Here is a 20,551-nt window from a genome sequence, read left to right as displayed (position 1 = left end):
GTAACGTGCCAAGAGTAGTGATATCATCAGGCATGTGCTGTGATGTCACTTCTTGTGAGATGCTTAACCTGTCAACTAAAGGCCTCCATTCATATAAGAGAAAAGTTAGCTGAACCCACCGATTTCACCAGGGCCAATCGACTATATTTTGGTATAGGAACCTCCTCCCTCTTCCCCAACAGATGGGGGAAAGAAGGTTAGGACATGACAAATTTCAATGCCTGATTCTTTTGTTCTCAAGGCAGATAAACTCCTACAAAGATGTCAGCTTACTCACACTTAACCATGCATGCATGTGTTTGGGGGATTTCGGCCAACAGCTATTACAGGTCTGTAGGTAACTTAAGCCTTAAAGAGATTGTCTTCTCCTCTACTGTTATCCTCAGGATAGGCCGTCAGTATCTGATTGGTTGAGGTCCAACACCGACACCCCGCACCCTTTCCCATCTACTGTTTTAGAGTAGCTTCGACACCAGAGCTACACATCTACAGCCATTGTGTAGTGGACAGAGCTTGTTACGGCAGTGAATGGGAGCAGCACTGCAGTTACAAGCCCCATCTACTAGGAGATGTAGTTCTGGCACCAACATCTGGCTCAGGAGTTACTGCATAACAGCTGATCGGCGGGGAGCTAGGTGTCCGACCCCCACCGATCAGAGGAGAAGCCCTCAATAGTAAAGGAGAGGACAACCACTTTAAAGGAATTCTTTACTGGAATCAGCAAATGCGTCTTTTTGGACCCCTTTAACCAGACCCTTGTGAACGATAATAGCTCGCCATGAGGTTGGAGGTGTTGGAAACATTAAAATGATACATATTTGTAAGTGAAGTGATGATGTTAACTGCTTTTTATTCCATGGTATACCTGGTAAAAGTAATTCCGCATCCCTAGCACATGAATGGCATTCTCAATTATCCCATCCGTGCGCCACGTTTTATTAACACTTTGTGAAATCGCTGAAATGAAAGGTCACAACGTGAGCGAGCGGGTAGCATCTTGCTATTTGTTAATGCCCAATTTACGGCTTTTAAATTGTTGCAGAACACACTTAGTATTGCTGAATGAATCTTGTGCCTCAACTACTCCTGACAAGTGAATATTTGTTTAGTGGGAATCTATTGTCCTTAATGGATTGAGAGGGACATGTGCTGCGACTGCCGCGCTGCGTGGTTTCACTGAGATGAAAGTGATGTACAGCTAAGAGCAAACAAGACATGGGTGTGTAGTGATGTAATAAGCGCACAATGCCCTGTAAATACAACCTGGAAGAGCTCAAATGCAAATCAATATCATTTTAGGAGGCTTCAAAGTGACAGACTGTGGCATATGAAAGGGGATACATTTGTGCAATCCTAATAAAATACAATGTATGGATGAGAAGAAAAAAAAAAAAACTCAGGCAGGAAGGAAATGTCTCTCCTGCCTTTCTACCCTTTGAAAAAGACTAAAATTACCTAATACTTCCTGCTCCGGGACATCCAGGACCATCTCTCTGTCCAAAACGCAAAGCTGAATAATGCTGAGAGCCTGTCAGCTATAGGCACCACCATAATGATGACCAAAAGAGTGAGGAGATCCAGCATGGTCATCCCAGTTAATGGAGCATACTTCTGCGGTTGATCCCGTAGACACGACCTAGATGGCTGGTCACTAGAGAATGTGAAAGGGGTTTTTCAACTCCATAAACTCCATATTTTTTTAAGTGCTTGCAACAATGCAAAATAATGAAGTAATACACACCCTACCACTGCTGTTCCGTTTTTTTTGCCATCCCCACCACCATTCACTTGAATAGTATTGAGCTACACCATGTAACCGATGAACATGACGTCACTGGCCTAGGAAGAGGCCACCAGGGAGTGCTGAGAGTTAGACCCGCCTTGATCAGATATTGATGACCTATTCTTCTCATAGGGCATCAATATCATAAAACCCCTTTAAGGAGGACTAAATAATGAGTACTAACACTCACTAAGACAGGGAGAAATAAAGGGGTAGCTTCCAACAGGTCTGCACTTATCCTTTCAGTGCAGCCACAAACTACCCTCTCTTAGTGTATCTTGCAGACTGTCCTCCTGAGAGATCCCTTCACATTGGAGGACTGTGTGAGATGAGAATAAAAGCACCACTTTCTGCAAATGCACCTTGCTCGAGAACACTCAAAAACAGCACTATTTCTTGAAAAAAAAAAAAATACTTTACAGGGGTTTTGTGAGAGTTTCTAACTGATGACCTATCCTCTGGATAGGTCATCAGTATCTGATAGGTAAGGGTTCGACACTCAGGACCCCCACCGATCAGCTATTTGAGAAGGCATCGCCACTCGCAGTGACGCCACGGCCTTCTCCAGCTTTGTCTAGGCCATGTGACATCATGTTCATTGGTCACATGGCCTAGGCGCAGCTCATCCCCATTGAAGTACCAAGCCCAGCCACTGCTTGGTGAGCGGAGAGAACGCTGTTTCGTTACTGCGTTACTGCGCTGCCTTCTCAAACAGATGACCGGCGGGGGTTCTGGGTGTCGGACCCCCGCCGATCAGATGCTGAAGACCTGTCCAGAGGATAGGTCATCAGTAAAAAAAAACTCTCACAGAACCCCTTTAAGATATCATCTAATATCCATCATTCCTCTTACTACCCCCCCCCCCCCCCCCCCAGTGAAACCAATAAAGCAACGGCCTTGTAAGGACCGCCGTCTGTCCCATTGGCAATTTTTTGTAAAATGGAAAATGTATGCACACAGGCGGAAAGATAGAAAAGGAGTCTGCCATTTTTTCTATCCCTGAGCGTGATACTCATAGGTATGCAATGTTGACACAACAGTGCAACGAGTCATTAGAGCGTAATTAGCATTCAGCGATGATGGCTGCTGTTTGAGGACTGTCTGACGTGTCAGCTTTTAGACACACAAACAGCAGTCAAAGCATCAAAACAGACCCATCATCAGCTTCCTCCGCTGATTGTAGCCGGCATTTCGGTCCGCTGAAATCACTGAGAGCCTGCATCTGGCTTACAAATGCATGGAGGGAATGCCTAAGAGGGGTTAAATTCATATGCCTTTATTGCAGCCTATTTCTGTCAAGGCTCGGCTGTGAAAACAAACGTTCATGCCTTGTGAAGTGAGAGTGTATTTTTGAAGGCTAGCCGTCAGATATTTTTTGTCCTTCACACTTTTCTGTGCTTAGCCTTTTTTGTTAAGTTGACTGCAAAGTGCATCGGTTCGCTTGGCAAAAAAAATAAAAAATAATAATATTAATAAAAGAAAAACTAGTTGACAGCTGCCTATGGCACTGTTGTCAAGCACATGGGCTCCTACTGTAAAATGGCAGGAGGGCTGGTATCCCACATGCTTCAGACAACCCTTTGAGTGCCAAATTGTCTGCCTTTTTTTCTTACACTTTTGCGTTTTGTTTTTCTTTATTAGATTTTTTTAATACGATTTTTCAGTGAGTGTTATGAGAAGCCTGCAACATAACATACATTCAGTGGGGGCTTGTCCGGTGTTAGGAAAAGAGGTTTGCTATCTTTTTTTCCAGAAACAGTGCTGCTCCTGTCCGTGGGTTGTATTTCGATTTGTAGCTAGGCTCCATTTACTTGAATGGGGTTTAGCTGCAATGCCAGACATTGCCCGCTGACAAGAGTGGCGCTTTTTCTGGTAAAAGCTGAACTTTTTTTCTAATCTAATCTGGTACAACCTCTTTTAGACACCTGATATACTTCTAAGGACTGACATGCAAAGGAGAACCACAGATACTCTCTGTAGTGCTATATAGTGCCTTCATATTACAAGAAGTCTCCCTAGTACATGACCAAAAATCCCATATATGCCTCAGTGTGAAATTGGAAGCATAGGTATAGGCTTATGGACTTCTGTGGGCACTGTATTACATTTCCATGCCCTAAGAACTTAGATACCTGTAAAAGACAATGCCCTAAAAAAAGAGTACCTGTCAGCTGAATGAATCCTATTAAACTAGATATACTACCCAGCAGGGTTGATCCTGTTGGTTAAAATGATACCTGTCTTGTGAAAATCGGTTGTGGCGTTCCTAAGAAAAATTACTTTAATACTTTATGCAAATGGGGCTTCAATGCATCGAGGGGTGGAACCTAGCTTTCCAGTGCTGGCCACGCCCCTTGGTGTACTGAATCCCTCCTTTGCTTAGAGAATAAAATGATTTTTTCTCAGGAACACCTCAACCAGTTTTGACAAGACAGGTATCATTTTATTCAGCAAGATCAACCCTACCTGACAGTAGGCCTGGTTTAGTAAGATTGATCCTGCTGACAGCTGCCCTTTAAAGGGCATTATCACAATCAACATTCAGGGGATTCATGATACACATCTGATCACTGGGGGCCCAACCGTTGGGACCTTCACAGTCTGTTTGAATGGAATCAAGCTTGTACACTGCTTCTCTATTCTGAGTCTATGGAACTAACAAAGAAGCCGCAATCTTGTGTTCAGTGGGGGTCCAGGTGATCAGACATTTATAAGCTATCTTATAAATAGTTGATAAATGTAAATTGTGGAAATATTCCTTTAAGTAACTTGGAATATCTGACCAGACTTGATTGGAGAAAATATTGATTTCAGTGGTGTCTATCTAAGAGAATATTGGACTGAGACTTCATACTATAGGTTTACCTGGAGCCTCAATATATGAAATATTCATAGGACAGCTTAAATATTGACCAAGACCTTTCAGTGACATATTGATTTATCAAAATTTGCTTTAATTATACTATGTATAATTTGCACACAACTAGACCTATTGCCCTGAATATCATACGAATCATCAACAAGTACACTGTCTTGGGGTGGTGGGGGACATTTTGGACAGCCTATTGATTTCAGTGAGAACTGTAATGCTTCATTTCTCCTGTGGTGGTGCTGCAGGGGAATTGAATACCATCTGCTGGGTTCCCTCTTGTCCTACAACTGATTTCTGGTGGTCCCTAAGTGACCAGCTTATCATCTGTAGACATTTCAACCAGAAGTGGACAACTCCTTTTCTTTGAAGTCACTTCCACATTCCATTGAACATTTGAAACTGTTCCCTTGCCGCAAATGGTCTCCCTCACTTTTCTAATCAAAATGTTATTACACGTAATCCTGTACTATGTGACTGCGGCACCATCACTGGTTGGTGGGGTAGTATCAATATGGTTGATATGTTCAGCCACCTTATAAATCATGATGGTAAAAGGAAGCACAGAACCCAAGTGATAATTGGCATAGAAATGGCATAAAATACTAATTTTCAAAAACATTTTTTAGAGGCCTGAAAACCCCTTGATCGAGTTTTGTATGCTGTGGTTTGTAACTGTTTCAAGATGTCTTAATGATACCTAAAGCTTGCATTAAGAGGAAAAGTATCTCATATTAGCCAAACCAGAGATTCCTCCAAAAAGAAGAGACACCCATCTGTAGACAGCTGTTTCTGGGTTTTTGTCCTCCATTAGTACCGAGCAGGTGTCTGGCTGTCTGGATGAGATACCACCATCCTTCTTTGTACTGATGAGGAGCAAGAACCCTGAAACAATTGTCTATAGATGGGTGTCTCTTACTTTTGGAGGAGTCTCTGAGATGTTTTTTTTCCTTCTGATAGAGAGCTTTTTTCCATTATTTTTACTCATAAAGCATTTCCTGTAAGTAAGGCTAGTTTCCCAATAGCGTTAAAATCATCTGGCAGGCTGTTTCGGCAGAGGAACAGCCTGCAGAAGTTCATTGTATCTGCCATGGCCTGATATTGCCTTTGGTACCATAATAGTACCAGGCAGAAAATGGTGCATGCTGAAATCAGGCGGGATTCCATAGCCAATCAGGCCTGGTGGTCCTTCGGCTCTTTTCAGCTATGCTGGATACGATGAACTCCGGCAGGCTGTTCCTCTGCTGGAACAGCCTGCTGGATGATCTTAACTCTAGTGTCAAACTGCCTTAAGTCTCCTAACACCATCTGGATCTATTCAATAAGTACCAGTGACCCCCGTACTGACATCTAAGTTTATTGAGAACTCTCCTCAATTCAGCCACCCTCTACTATACCCTTAATTTCAAAAAGTTATTACTAGAGATACGCAAAATTTTTCAAATTCGTTTCGGGTCCGATTTGAATGAGATCAAATTTAGATTCGATTCAGGTTTGAATAAATTCAACTATAATCAAAAGTGCCCAAATTGCCCTAAAAAGTAATGTCAGAATTTTTTGGGAAATTTGCAACAATTTTGATTTGTTTCAAATCTATTTCCTCATCTCTAGTTATTACCCTTGACTTATATTAATTATTATGTGCTCATACACTGTACAAGGTGTTTTTTTTGTCCCTTCTATAAGTTTACCGGTGAAAACACTTTTCATAAGACAACACAAAGTTTGACCATAGGCCCCATAGGGAATTACACGTGTGGCTCTTTTTGTGACAAAATGTATCACCTTTTGCTTAATTAAACCTCAACAATCTGCCCGAAACATTGTGAGACCTGAAAGAGAAGGCAAAAAAAAAAATGTTAATTTGTAAATGGCAGGGACAAAAGGGATTGTGGAGGAACGTTAGCATTTCCGTGCACGTAAACGTCAATGGAGTGTCTTCTCCATCATCAGCACTAAATTCACATTGATGCTTCTTTTCTTCTTCGTATTGATCCTTCCATGAGAACGTAGATTTGTATCTGTTAATTAATGCGTCCTGAAATAGCGTTTGTATTAATCAGGCAGATAAGAAAAATTGGATGCCTGCACCCTCGTGACAACTATAAAAGTGCTGGCCCTGATAAAATCATGAATGGACCTCAATAAAAAAAAGTTCCTCCTTCCATTCAATAACCTAATCATCCCACTTTTAATTATGCGCTAGAAAGATGTGGGGAGATTGGGGAATGTGTAAATCTAATTATTTACTAACAGCAGCGCCCGGGAGGGGAGAGTAGACTGTCATCGGAAGGTGCTGTAGGCTATATTCTCTGTCCATCTGCTGCTGAAACGAAATAGGAAATAAAATAAACTCTCGGTTCTATGGAGAAGCCTCGTATTGTGAGCTAATTGAAAGAGCATTTTTCTTTGCACTTGCAGAATCTAATATTTGTACGGGAGGAAAGGACTCTGTGATTTGTGGCAAAATACACTGAACATTTGGTGAACTCGTGGCTCACAATCTCGTCCAATAAATGTATTCGGAGGCTCTCTCGGGAATTGTATAAAATCTAATTTTAGTCTACAGAAACAATATAAAGGAGTGTTTTTTTTTTTCTTGTATTGCTGGCGCCGTCACCCCTCTGAAAGGGAAGCAAAAACTAGAATTTACATTTTATTGAATGGGAAAAGTATCAAGTCATCTGTAGGCTGGTTTATGGCTATAAAAATGTAAAAAAAAAAAAAAAAGAGAAAAAAAAAAACGTAAAACTTCCAAGAAGACAGAGCATTCATTAATCTAGTGAAAAAAAAGAAAGAAAGATAAAATGGATGTAAATAGGATGATTCTTTTGATGGCTACAGATTCCCGGAACTTAAAGGGATATTTCCATCTGGGAGATTGATCTTGTATCACTAGGATATGTCATCAATGTCAGATAGGTGGGGGTCCCACCTCTGAGACCAGATCCTATCTCCAGTATGAGCCACTCGAAGTCAAGGAGAGCATACCGCACAACCACCCTCCTTTCAATGCTATGGGAGTGGCTCGGCTATTTCCAGTAGTCCCATAGCGGTGTGAAGTGAAGACGTGGCCATGCATACGTGGAGTGCTCTCGATTCACCACTATGGAACATCCAAAAATAGCCGAGCGTCCTTCCTTCGCTATTTTTAAAACTCCCACAGCAGTGAATGGAGAGCTCGCCGCTCATGCATGGTGCACTCTCTGTCACTTTTAGAGGCCCCGTTCTGGAGATAGGAGCAGGTCCTAAAGGTGGGACCTGCATCTATCTGACATTGATGGCATGTCCTAGTGATATGCCATCAATGTCTAAGATGGGTATAACCCTTTATGTCCCCCATTCACATTAGTGTATTGTCATCCAAACCTACTAAGAGCGATGAGTTGAGTTTACAGTCTAATGTGTTGTTGTGGGGAGCTCCCAACTCTCACCCAACAGATGATGTTGAGGGAGACAAGGATTGGGTGAAGTGAATATTTTCACCCGATCCTCTTGTTCTTGCAAGAAGCGAAGCCACCAGAGATGTCTGGAAGCATATTCCTTCCCTTTCCCTGTCGAAAACACATGAACGTTTGACCGAAAAGAGATAGCTTTTCGGCCAATCGATCGTACCACCGACAGCTACTGAATGTGTATGGCAGTCTTTAGATATCATGGTATAGTAGAGATTTGCTGTAGAGATTTGCAATTGCACCCACAACCTTATGACTGGGCCACAGGAGTGTAACTATAGGGGGTTCAAAGTTTACAGACCACAACAGAGACCCATGAACCTTCAGAATGGCTGCAGTGGAGTGATTATAATCTAATTTGTTTAATTTAACCATTTCATAGTCATCCCATCTATTACATTTTTTTTACTGGAATACCCCTTTAAGTTATGCTTCAGGGGCTCAGCCATAAGTGGTGCAGGGGTTGCCGTTGGACCCTTGAACATGATTGGGCCACATGGCCTATCAACCCCAAAGTAAAGCACTGGTATTATAAATACCACTTGATAATTTGGGGGGATATGAACAGAATGTGGATTTTTGCCTCTCAGGGCCTACAAGGTCACCGTCCACATAAAACACTAGTGGAAAAAGTATGTGAAATAGAGGAACAATGTCACACCACTGTACAATATGACATTAGGATGAAGGAAAAGGGATGGTTGTTGGACTAAGACCAGTATCCTTAAAGAATGGAATATTGAGGCATGAGGCACATAATGCCACATAGCTGCCTCCTCTCCCGATGACACATTTGCACCTATTATTTTTTTGTCTTTTAAAGATTCTATTTTTAAGGTTCTTTGTACTATTTGTATCTCCTTACCACAGAACACAAAATATACACTTGCATGTCAGTAAGCCTGCTCTCTCCGTAGGTGCTCCCTCTCACAATGCGCTCAATATAAGCTCCAGACATGTCTTAAGACCCCCTTAAGAAAATCACTTCTAATCCCCTTTGATGATTTTATTAAGTCGTTGTCAATGTTAGGTGCCAACTGGCAAACTTATGCACTCTACCAACAGGCCAAGGAATTATTTCCTACAGTATATATTTGTATGGCTTGTAATGTGATTGAGAAAATTAACAGTCTGCTTTAATGACTGTAACATCTATTAGCTCCCTATCGAAAAGTAATGGAAATGAGCACATTAGCGCTCAAGATCACACATTTACCCAGAACAACTGCTATTCTACATATGTTATGTTAACGCAGTATTTACCAGTTGTGCCTTACATAAATGTAGTACACCAACAGTATAAATAAAAGCAATAAAAAAGATAGATAGGAAATAGATAATAGACAGATACAGTAGATAGAATGTGTTATAGATATGAGATATAAACCATAAAAAGAAAGAAAGAAAGAGAAAATAGATACATGATAGATAGATAGATAGATAGATAGATAGATAGATAGATAGATAAATAGATAGATAGAGTGACACAGTGAGGGGAATGGTCTGGGGAAACAGCTATTTTCCTCCCAGCATCTGCTGCTGGGCTGATTTGCAGCCAGGTGTGGTCAAATACCCGACTGGATTTTAATTGCCGATCCGGGTTTTTTGGCAGCACCTGGCTGTCCTTAAATAGGCAGCTGGGCTCAGCAGCAGGATCTCTGTGTTGGGATCTGAAGCTTGGTGTCAGGTTGGAGGGCTGAGACTTATGGGCAGAGGAAACAGCTCCCCTAAAGCCTGCCGTGGACTGCTGGAGGCAGAACTGACATCAAGGTGTCTTATATGAACTTTACAATTTGTGTGAAGTAACACCAAGATGTACTTTCTATTGTGTGTGAAGTAAACACCAAGACTGCAAAGTAACTAGTTTTGTGCATTTGCCTCAAGTGTGAATAAACACTGAAGTTTTGCGCTAAGAACATGTCTTTTGCCTCTGTACTGCGTCCGCTTACCCTATCTACCAGAGCGAAACCCCACAATTGGTGGAGGATGCGGGCAGTGTCATGAGCCTGGCCATGTAAGGGCTGACTGTCCTCATCGTGTTGAGCCCATGGACACTAATTGTGGTTACCGTCAGTCGCTATATGCTAGGAAACTCTGCGCAACAGGTACTTCGGAATTTTTAGACCATTTGTGCCAGGTAGAAGTGGGAGACACTCAAGCGGAGGCGCTGCTGGACTCAGGGAGCCTGGTGACCCCAGTAAGGGCTACCCTAGTGCGGTCCACTGAGTATACTGGCCGGAAAGTTGGGGTAATGTGCATGCATGGAGACTTAAAAGACTACCCCACCGCGCTGGAGTCTTTAACCACGGTAGCCGGCAGGTGGACCCACGAGGTAGTAGTCGCCACAAATCTACACTACGTACTCATAATAGGGAGAGACTTTCCGAGCTTCCCGGTCCTATGGCCTGTTGTGAGAGTTACTGATACCCGTGAGTCAGGGGTAAACCCAGGAGATTGGCCTTGTTCAGGAGGTAGGCCAGAACCCTGGGAACCTGAGGCCGAAGGGCCAGCAGTAGGGGTGACCGCCACTTCGGTGGAAGAGGGGGAGACATCCCCGCTGAGTGTAATGGTGGGAGACGTGGAGGACTTGCAACCGGGTCCTGAGTTGGCAGACCTCAATGTCTCCGGGGAAAATTTCGGTACAGCACAACACCGGGACCCAACCCTATCCCGAGCCTGGGAAAATGTGGTAATAATTGATGGTGAACCACAAAAAACGGGGGCCGAGTCAATGTTTCCCAGAATATGCTGTATCGGGTAAACCAGCTGCGGGGTGCCCAAGGCTTATTGCAAACTCATGTTAGAGTTAGCCCACCAACATGTTCTCGGGGGTCATCTGGGAATGCAGAAAACACGGGACCAGATATTACAAGGGTTTTACTGGCTCAGTGTGTTTAGAGAGGTGGACGAGTTTTGCAAGTCTTGCCCGACCTGCCAAACAACTAGCCCCCAGCACCTTTTCCGCAGTCCCTTGAACTTTCCAATTTGTGTGAAGTAACACCAAGATGTACTTTCCATTGTGTGTGAAATAAACACCAGGACTGCAAAGTAACTCATTGTTTTGTGCATTTGCCTTAAGTGTGAATAAACACTGAAGCTTTGCTTTAAGAACTTGTCTTTTGCCTCTGTACTGCGTCCACTTACCCTATCTACCAGAGCGAAACCCCACAATAGATAGAAGATAGGTCGGTAGATAGATAGATAGATAGATATTAGATAGATAGATAGATATAGAGATAGATAGTTACATAGATAGTTACATAGATAGATAGATAGATAGATAGATACCAGTAGATAGATAGATAGATAGATAGATAGATAGATAGATAGATAGATAGATAGATAGATAGATAGATAGATAGATAGATAGATATTAGATAGAAAGATAGATAGATAGATAGATATTACATAGATAGATATGAGATAGATAGATAGATAGATAGATAGAAAGATATGACAATGACATAAATGGATAGATTGAGTAATATAAATAGAAACGTGTTCTACATACATACATACATACGTGTATACATATACACACATAACACAGAGAGAGAGAGAATAATTTTTGACGCTGCCGTGTCTCTTGGACATGCACACTCTCCAGACAGAGACGCCATCCTTCCCACCAGAACCACCAGTGGTATAGTAGTTGTTAGTTAATATTAATTCAAATACAGCTGTTGCTGCTTTTATTCTCACAACACAGGTGATTATATCAACTCTTGGCATACTGTTCACTCTGTTTATACATGTAATATTGTAATTTCCTATGGATTTAATTTACACAGTGTGAATCATGAGATGTACAATTGTAAAACACCATAATCATGCACTTTATCAATCAAGTATCACTGTTTATGAACTTTATATACAGAATCATGTTAATTGATTTTTAATTATGTAATTATGTATTCAAATCGTTGTGGGGGTATTTATATCTGAACATTACATCATTTCAATTCATTGTGCTGGGCTGAAACATTGCGACTGGGGAATAAACGGGTCTAACACCCTTCACTCATTTTGGAGTGCTGACTCATCATTTGCTTTTTAGATAGATAGATAGTTACATAGATAGATACATATTAGATAGATATATAGATATTAGATATGACAATTACATAAATGGATAGATTGATTAATATAAATAGAAACGTGTTCTACATACATACATACGTGTATACATATATTTACATAACACAGAAAGAAAGAGATAGAATATGTTTTTTAACTAATTTGATTGTGTTCTTTGTTGAATGTTATTTTTATTATTTTTCCAGGGTTTTCCACCTTGTCCCTTGCTGACCAGATGAGTCTCCTACAAAGTGCATGGATGGAGATCTTGATTCTGGGCATAGTATACCGATCTCTGTCATTCGAGGACGAGTTGGTCTATGCCGAAGACTACATCATGGATGAAGACCAGTCGAAATTGGCAGGGTTGCTGGAACTGAACAACGCCATCTTGCAACTTGTGAAGAAATACAAAAGCATGAAACTGGAGAAGGAAGAATTTGTGACTCTCAAAGCTATAGCACTTGCTAATTCAGGTGGGTTCAAATCCTTGTTTTAATATTATGTTTTGTCTTTGTATTTTTTTAGTTTTTATTTCGTAAACGTAGGTGTCCACTTAAAAGGGTCTTTCAACACATATGGCAACTAGTGTTGAGTGGAGCGACGCATTCAAAGTGGCATTCTGTCCAAAGTTTAGGCAAATTTTGATTGGCAACAAATCCGAATTTCCTTGCGCTTCGTGGTAACGAATCAGTTTTTCCTAAAATAGCGGCTGCACTTATAACAAATTGAAAGTAAGACGCCCGGGAATGCGAGATCACCCATAATGCTTTGCAGCCAGCCAATCAGCAGATAGCCGTCTCCTGTGATGTCTCAGCCCTATAAAACCCTCATCCCGCGTGGTCACCACCATTGTCCTGTGAGCTGAGCATAGGGAGAGACGTGGCAAGTTCTAATGCACTAGGGACATTGTTGCTGAAAACGATTAATAGAAGAATATTGGAGAGGGAGACTGCAGGGAAACTGCAGGGAGAGTGTAGCGAGACTGCAGGGAGACTTATGCTACAGCAATTAACAATAAAGACTGACTATACAGTGCGGTCTTCATTATTACATGAAAGGCAGCTGCAAGGTTCTTCACTAAAGCATGGCCACTCCATGTGGTCGTTCCCTAAGGCAGAGTGGCCTGGGTATAACTGATTTATAGCAATTTGTGATGAATTTATTCAGAACAAATCTATTTTCTTGGCTAACATCGGCGAAGTTGCCGGGTTGAATTTTTCAAAACATACCTCATCTCTAATAGCAACCCATATTCTATGGCAAACTGCCCCATCCATAAACCGATAGTCCTAGAGAAGGCTGTGGGTGATCACTCTGTTCCCCTACAGTGGCCACTACAGGAGAAATGTAGTATTGCTAGGCCAGGTCCTCCACAGTCAAAAGACACAATTCTTTGTTCTGTCCAATAGTGGAACCCCAGCTATCTAGACAAGAAACCACAGAAAAGTCTCTATTCTGCCATCCAGGTGATCAATCTAAGCAACAGAAACAGCTGTTTAAAACTTAGAGCGTATGGATCTATTGACAACATCATTTAAGAGAACCGATCAGATCAAGGTTTAGCTTAACATTGCGGATAGGTACAATGACGAAGGGTTAATAAAGCATTTAGTCTCGTGAAACACTGAAGCAGTCAAGGGTGTGAGATAAGTACAGATCGTTGGGCTTTCGTCCCTAATGCTTTTCCTATGGCCCTTTAAGTTGCGTTTAGCATTTGCACACGGTTGCCTATAGATCGGTGTTTAATCACACGCTGATCAGTAGATACCTGTATGTCGATAACATGCTCTGAAGCTGTGTACCATTGACAGGCATGCCGTGCCCCTCCATCTGCTTTTGTTGTGACCCTTTCTTTGAACTTTATCTTGGTTTCTGGCCAGTAGTTTTCCCTTTAATTACAAGAAGGAAACTGTCAATAAAATCTGTTAAATGGGATGCAACGAGCGGCTTCAACGGGTCGACGGCTATTTGTTCAAATTCTGAAGCATTCAAAGTATTGACAGTTTGTTTTCTGGGGCCATATGCGACGATCAATCTCAGGCTGGGCTCAGCCGCTCTGAAAAATGAAAAACCAGATTGCTATTGCTTACTTGTGGATGACGACTTGTGATTTGGCGCGGCTCAAGTGAAATGAGACCTTCTGCCCAAATTGCCCCCCTGAGAGACGTGAGACGCGTGACCTGATTCAGAATATATATTTTTCCCTAATTGATTTTGCAATTAGCAGTTTGCAATATTGTTGCTGTGACTTTAGGGGGGGGGGACATAAGGTTATTTTCCTATGTAGATTTTGAGATCTTCAGACAAACCTGATTTTAGCAGGAGCATCATGGCCAATGTTCTACCATGGCTGAACCAAATTTCCTCTACAGTAGTGATTTTGCTCTTTATGAGATAGGGTGACCATACACATCAGATAGAAGTTGATTGATGGTAGAACAACAGTTGAGCAAACAATGACCTGGTGAACATTCCTGTCACATACATGACCATACATATTTTGGTCCTTATTGGCCATTACAGTTGTTCAAACTGTCCTTACATATTCAATGAAACCGGGCGATAGACGAAAGATGTTTCTGGGAACGTTCTTTCAAAGAAAGATCTTCCATTCACGAACAATCTTTCTTTGAAGGAAAGATCATTCGTCTGACTATGAGAAAATATTAAACACTGCCAAATACTTTCAAACAATAATGGTCTATCCTCGGTCATCTAAAATGATTTTTTTTTTGTAAAATTTCACCCGGCACATTTTGGTTGAAATCATCTGTTTTGATCAGCTTTTAGACCAATGTGTATGGGCTACCTTTAGGCACAAAGAAGAGCCTATTGCTAGCTCCACTATGTACCACCATGTGGTGGCCCATCATTATGGGATTATGTACTCCCTAGAAACAATTCTTCAAGGTTTGAACACCTTCATAATATGGCATCCAATTTTTTTTATTGGATTCATATGGAATAGGTTAAATGACACCTTTGTCTCCATAGGAAATAAGAGGCATAACTCGGAGATCACAACTTGAAGATTGTACAGTCATAATATGGTGGCCATGTATAGGTCTAATAAGGATGATGTAATCCTTTGTAAAAGCACAAATAACACCATGAGAAACTTACCTCAGCTACATCTATACCAGTAGCAGGACACATGGTCTGATTGAAAAAGAAGTCATTATAATTTGGGATCTCTCCATGTCCAGGCCTATTGACTCTTTGCATGGCCTGGCCAAGCAGTTAAGCTTCACATACGTGTCTTTCATAATAATCAATTAGCATAGCTCTCAGAGTTCGTCAGATAACATCCACTCATTAATGGTGACATCATAATTCTTTGGCTGGGTAATGAGTGACTAACCTTTCAGGAATTGGCAGTGAGGCAATAAAAATCACGACAGGAGCTCTTATATGTATTGATCATCCAAAATTATAGAGCAGGAAATATTGGGACTTTTTCGTGAAAATAAAGAAAATGACATATCAATTTTTTTTTATAGTATATTTATGTTTCTTTTATTATAGTTAATTTTTTTATATTTTCTATTTATGTTCATTTTTTATCAAAGGAATGGGCTAGCAAAAAAAAATCTATTCCAACAAATTAAATATTAAGACATAAACATGTAGTATTAAAATAAAAAAATAAAAATATTATTAATGGTTGTGTGAGGAATGTTCAACCAGGCTGTTGGCACTTAGGCACCCAAATCATCAAGATCCGCTGCTGGCAGCTCCCTTTGCAGTTGCCAACCAATGACATCTCAAATATGCTTGATGAAAGACTGAGGACACTACAGACCATGGTAGCGCATTTACTCTACATAGGCTGCTCACAGTAGCATGAACATTTTTCCTGGTGTTGTCCTGTTTAAAAATGGCTCCTGGGACTCTTATAAAATGCCCATACCACTGGTTCCACAACAATGTAACACTAAGCTGTTAGTGTACCTGAAATGAAGACTAGACGTGTCCGGCTACCATACATTATAGCTCCCCACACCATAATGCCCAGAGTAGGACCGAGGTAACATTCCCCTGTGAAGGCCTCTTCATGACATTCCACCATTCTCACCATCTGAGACAAAAGCGAAACTTATCATTGAAGAGGATAGAACTCCATTCCAGCCTTCATTGCCATCTTGCTGGACATCATGACACCATGATAACCTTTGAGAGGTCAATGGAAAGCCTGTAGCTGAATGTGTGGCTCGTAGTCCAATGTCATGCCTTCTGATGTTTGTGTAGACACTGTTTGCCACCCTTGGCTTCGGATAGGATTCCCAATGTCACTTGTAGTACAGAATAGATCACTACCCGCTATTTAATCAGATAATCCGTCCGTGCGGTGGTTAGCCTCTGTGCACCTCTTTCCAGTTCGTTGTTCTCTGAACCAGCGGGACACACAATTTAAACAGTGCTGACATCTCGGCCTAGGTGCATTACGATCTGCTGGAGTGATAAACCACCATCTTTCAGTTTAACGATTCTGTCCCTCTCAGTTAGTGACAAGTGGCAATAACTGTCATGTGGAGGAAAAGGAGGCATCGCACAATCATCCCACATGACTTTATCTGATTTTTGAGGTTTCATGTGGCTAAAAAACTTTGCTTTCAACCTGGCTTTTATTTCCCTCCATCATGCCACAGATTGGAGCTAGGTGCTCGAAAATGTGATCTGGAGATCTGAGTTACACCTCCTCCTTGATTTGCATAACCTTATGGCTTGTCCTTCTTGGTGTTGAAATTCCAATATTGAGGAGTATATATTATATGCTTACTAATTTATCATATGTATTTATCTTACTAAATATTTTTGTTTGATTTCACTTTTATCCTTTTTCTGTGATTTTTGTTCTTTGCGATCTTTATACCACTATTGAATATTAAACAATGCATTTTTTATTTCTCTTTTAGACTCCATGCATATAGAAGACGTTGAAGCCGTTCAAAAACTTCAAGATGTCTTACATGAGGCTCTGCAGGATTACGAAGCTGGCCAACACATCGAAGACCCTCGCCGGGCTGGCAAGTTTCTGATGACTTTGCCGCTCCTTCGACAAACATCAACCAAGGCTGTCCAACACTTTTACAACATCAAACTGGAGGGGAAAGTTCCTATGCATAAACTTTTTTTGGAAATGCTTGAGGCCAAGGTTTGACTAAAAGAATCTTTGGTGACCGAAGAGCACCATTGATAAAAAAATATAAAAATAAAAAAATAAGGGAAATTACGTCTAATGATTATGGCAAATAATGGACTGAATCAACAGCTAGTGACTGCACTGACGTAATAGCAGCAAGTCTGGAGCAGCTTTCGACTTTTAACTCTGCAATGTAACGGTGCAGATATTTTCCTCTCCTGATTCTTTTGTTTTTTGCTGCTGAACTTAAAGATTTAAAAAAATGTAAAAAGTCTTTAATTAAGAGAGATGGAAGCCAGCCCTGCCACAGGACAGAAATCCATAGGATGCCACTAAATTCATAATGGACCACAAGGCCCCCAATGACGAATGGAATCCATGACAAAAATATCATAATCATAAATTATATGAAAAGTGACTGACTGCGCTTTTAGGATTCCTTGGGAACAATCTCTAATTTGACACCCTGAGCGACATGTCCTTGGCTGCTTTATTTGGTTTTAGTTCCCATCTAGGCCACCTAGCCATTTGATTCCTTTGTTTTTTGAAGTCTTCCAAAAAAAATTTCGGTTAGATACTACGTGACTTTTTTCAGGGAATAGTTTTAAGCTTTATTCATCCATGCAATATTAATTAACAAACATTAGGAATGATGATATAATGCAAACTGTGTATTGGTTCGAGCAACGATGAACAATCAATAAGGACCTTGAAATCCTTAAAGGAAGTTTATTTTATTTTATTAGAATTATTCAAATCTTTTTGGTTTATTGTTGTAAAATGGAGATTCTTTTATACCAGCTTTATCACTTTTCAGTCATTTACTAATTATTCTATGGATATTTCTCTTATTCAAGCAATAGTCGAAGGATGATGCATATTACCACGGATGCAATTAATGTTGTGTGCCAGTCTGGTTCAAGAAAAAAAAAACATAAAAAAAAAAAATCCAGTTTCTTATTACGTAAAACCTAGCCTACCTGTTCTGTTGAATATGATATTAGATTACACCTGCAATGTATATAAATAGTCTTATCCGCTTACCACTCCCCATGAGGACGCTTGGAAATGGCTATGGTGTCTTAAAAAAATAGATGTACTTTAGTGTGAAATTGCAATATAAAAATTGTAAAACAAAAAAAAACAAAAATCATTATGTAAAATAATATATTAAAATTGCAGGTAATGCAAAGGCCAGCAATAAACTCTCTGAAACAAAAATATATACGTGTGTATATATATTCAGTTGAGTTAAAAAATAATAATATAAGACATTTTTGTCAATTTTTGTTTCTTTTTCATTTTCTTTAAATCAATTTTTTTACTGACAGCTAAAGCAGTCAGTGTGGTTTCTCAACCCTTATTGTTGCTGCATGATATCTGTTTCTGTACGAGACTGTTATAAGGTGTAATCTAATGTAATCCCATACCTGTCCTGCTGACAAATTTTCCAGCTACCTACAATACATCTCCATGCTCTGCCAATATATCAGTGGTAATAGTTGCTCCCTGCATCATGTGAACGCCCATACTATATATACACAAATGTGATTAAAACTGTAACCTTGATCAGCAAAAAAAAAATCATAGTTCAGCTCTTCAATGTTTCCCATTTTCTGTGCTTTCTTCCTAATTTATTTAAAAAAACAAAAAAAATTTTTTTGGTTAATTTCTCAGTTGCATTTTCCGAAAGCAAATCTGTTGTCTTGTTCTCCTTGTGGCTGTTCGATTCTTGTGATGTGTGCTTTTTTAGACACAGGGTAGAATTAGAGGCAATATTGGATGTACAATTCCTCGGGAACCTTACAGTAGTTTAATCTGTGGTCTCCTACTCATAGTCTTCAAAAAATACTATACCTTTGGCAGATCAAAAATTCCAATTGAGAAATCACACGAGAAATCATGAGGCTTTCAAACGGAAAAAAAAAGAAGAAAAAAAAAAAAAAAAATGTAAAAAATATAAAGAAAAAATAAAGAAAAAAAAGACTTTTTCAATAGTTCTTAAAAGAACACCAAATATATCTTCTACTTCTACATTTAACTAAGCCGAATTTTCAAGCGCTGTAAATATGGCTTCTTCTTCGGAATCATCTCTACTGTTAATAACTTGCTCTGTGCTGTTGCAAACCATTAAAAAACATTTTTTTTTTTTTTGGTGCAAAAATTTCCCAACACTATTGCTACTCTTTGTGCTTTAAACAGACTACAATGGGTTGATGAAACACAGCAGCCTGACCCTATAAATACTGTGTATCTACCATTAGCTATATAAGGATTATATTGTAGATTGTGGTTTCTCAGTAGAGAAGTGACTGTAGTGTGGTTTTAGATTACTCATCATTAGCAATTCATTCAGATGGCGAGTACCTTTAAAATATAGCTCTGATAGGTATTCAGATATTGGCGCATCCCTGTACAAGTATTTAAAATTTGACTACTCCTTGGAGGGAAAAAAAAAAGGTGCTTATTGAATGAGATTATTTATTTTTTATTATTTGTTGTTATATTATATTTTATTTTACCGGTTTGGGTTTTTACTATATAGTAATATATATGTATAAGAAAAATCAACGCAGCTTAGCTGTATGCATCTATTTTACTGTACTGGGGTATAGCGGCATACTCAAAATGTGTATTTCCAATTAAGTCGATGAGATTAGAATTGCAAATATAAAAAAATAAAATAAAATTGGGATATGTTAATTTTAATGCACTGTTTGGTACTGCGGTCAGCCGAGTTAGATTCTAGATCATACTGCCGTGCTCATTAGAAAAAGAAAATTACAAAACAGTTGAAAATTGTTTTAATGCTGCATTTTATCTAAAAAAAAAAATTTACAGCAGATTTAGTAAATATATTATTTTATAATAAATTCTTGTGTGATTATTTATATTTCTGTTAATATGACTTGATAGCATGAGGTGCAAAGAAAAATATAAAGGGTGTATGATTTTAAAATGTAAATTATTATTTAGATTTTTAATTTAATTTTTAAATTATTTGTTTCTCCTTCTTTATTTAAAACAACGCGATTACACGTCTGTGAAGTGTCGCGCTCGATATCGCGATCAAATTGGAAAGTTGTATTTATGAGACTATTTTGCATTTAAATGTAATCAAAAAATAGTATAAAAACTGGTAACCTGCTATTTTTCTTAAGGAGAAAATGGGTTGTGGTGAGGGTAGTTAGTGATTCAATCTTCTTGGTTTACCTTGCTTA

At 39.8% G+C, this 20,551-nt stretch overlaps 1 protein-coding gene across 9 annotated transcripts in view; it reads left to right on the top strand.

Annotated features, from left to right (window-relative positions):
• Positions 1–20,259, top strand: part of ESRRG (estrogen related receptor gamma) — a 911,602-nt gene extending 891,343 nt beyond the window's left edge. For all 9 annotated transcript variants that reach the window (XM_040430440.1, XM_040430436.1, XM_040430438.1 and 6 more), the window contains 2 exons: positions 12,391–12,660; positions 17,104–20,259. In XM_040430440.1, the coding sequence (XP_040286374.1) occupies positions 12,391–12,660; positions 17,104–17,348 (515 nt within the window). In that variant the 3' untranslated portion in view covers positions 17,349–20,259. The remainder of the gene's footprint in view (positions 1–12,390; positions 12,661–17,103) is intronic.
• Positions 20,260–20,551: the final 292 nt, after the last annotated feature.

This window comes from Bufo bufo, chromosome 4, assembly GCF_905171765.1.
Source record: "Bufo bufo chromosome 4, aBufBuf1.1, whole genome shotgun sequence".
NCBI lineage: Eukaryota > Metazoa > Chordata > Amphibia > Anura > Bufonidae > Bufo > Bufo bufo.
The sequence above is the reverse complement of the archived record's forward strand: the minus strand, read 5'-3'. Positions and strand labels throughout refer to the sequence as shown.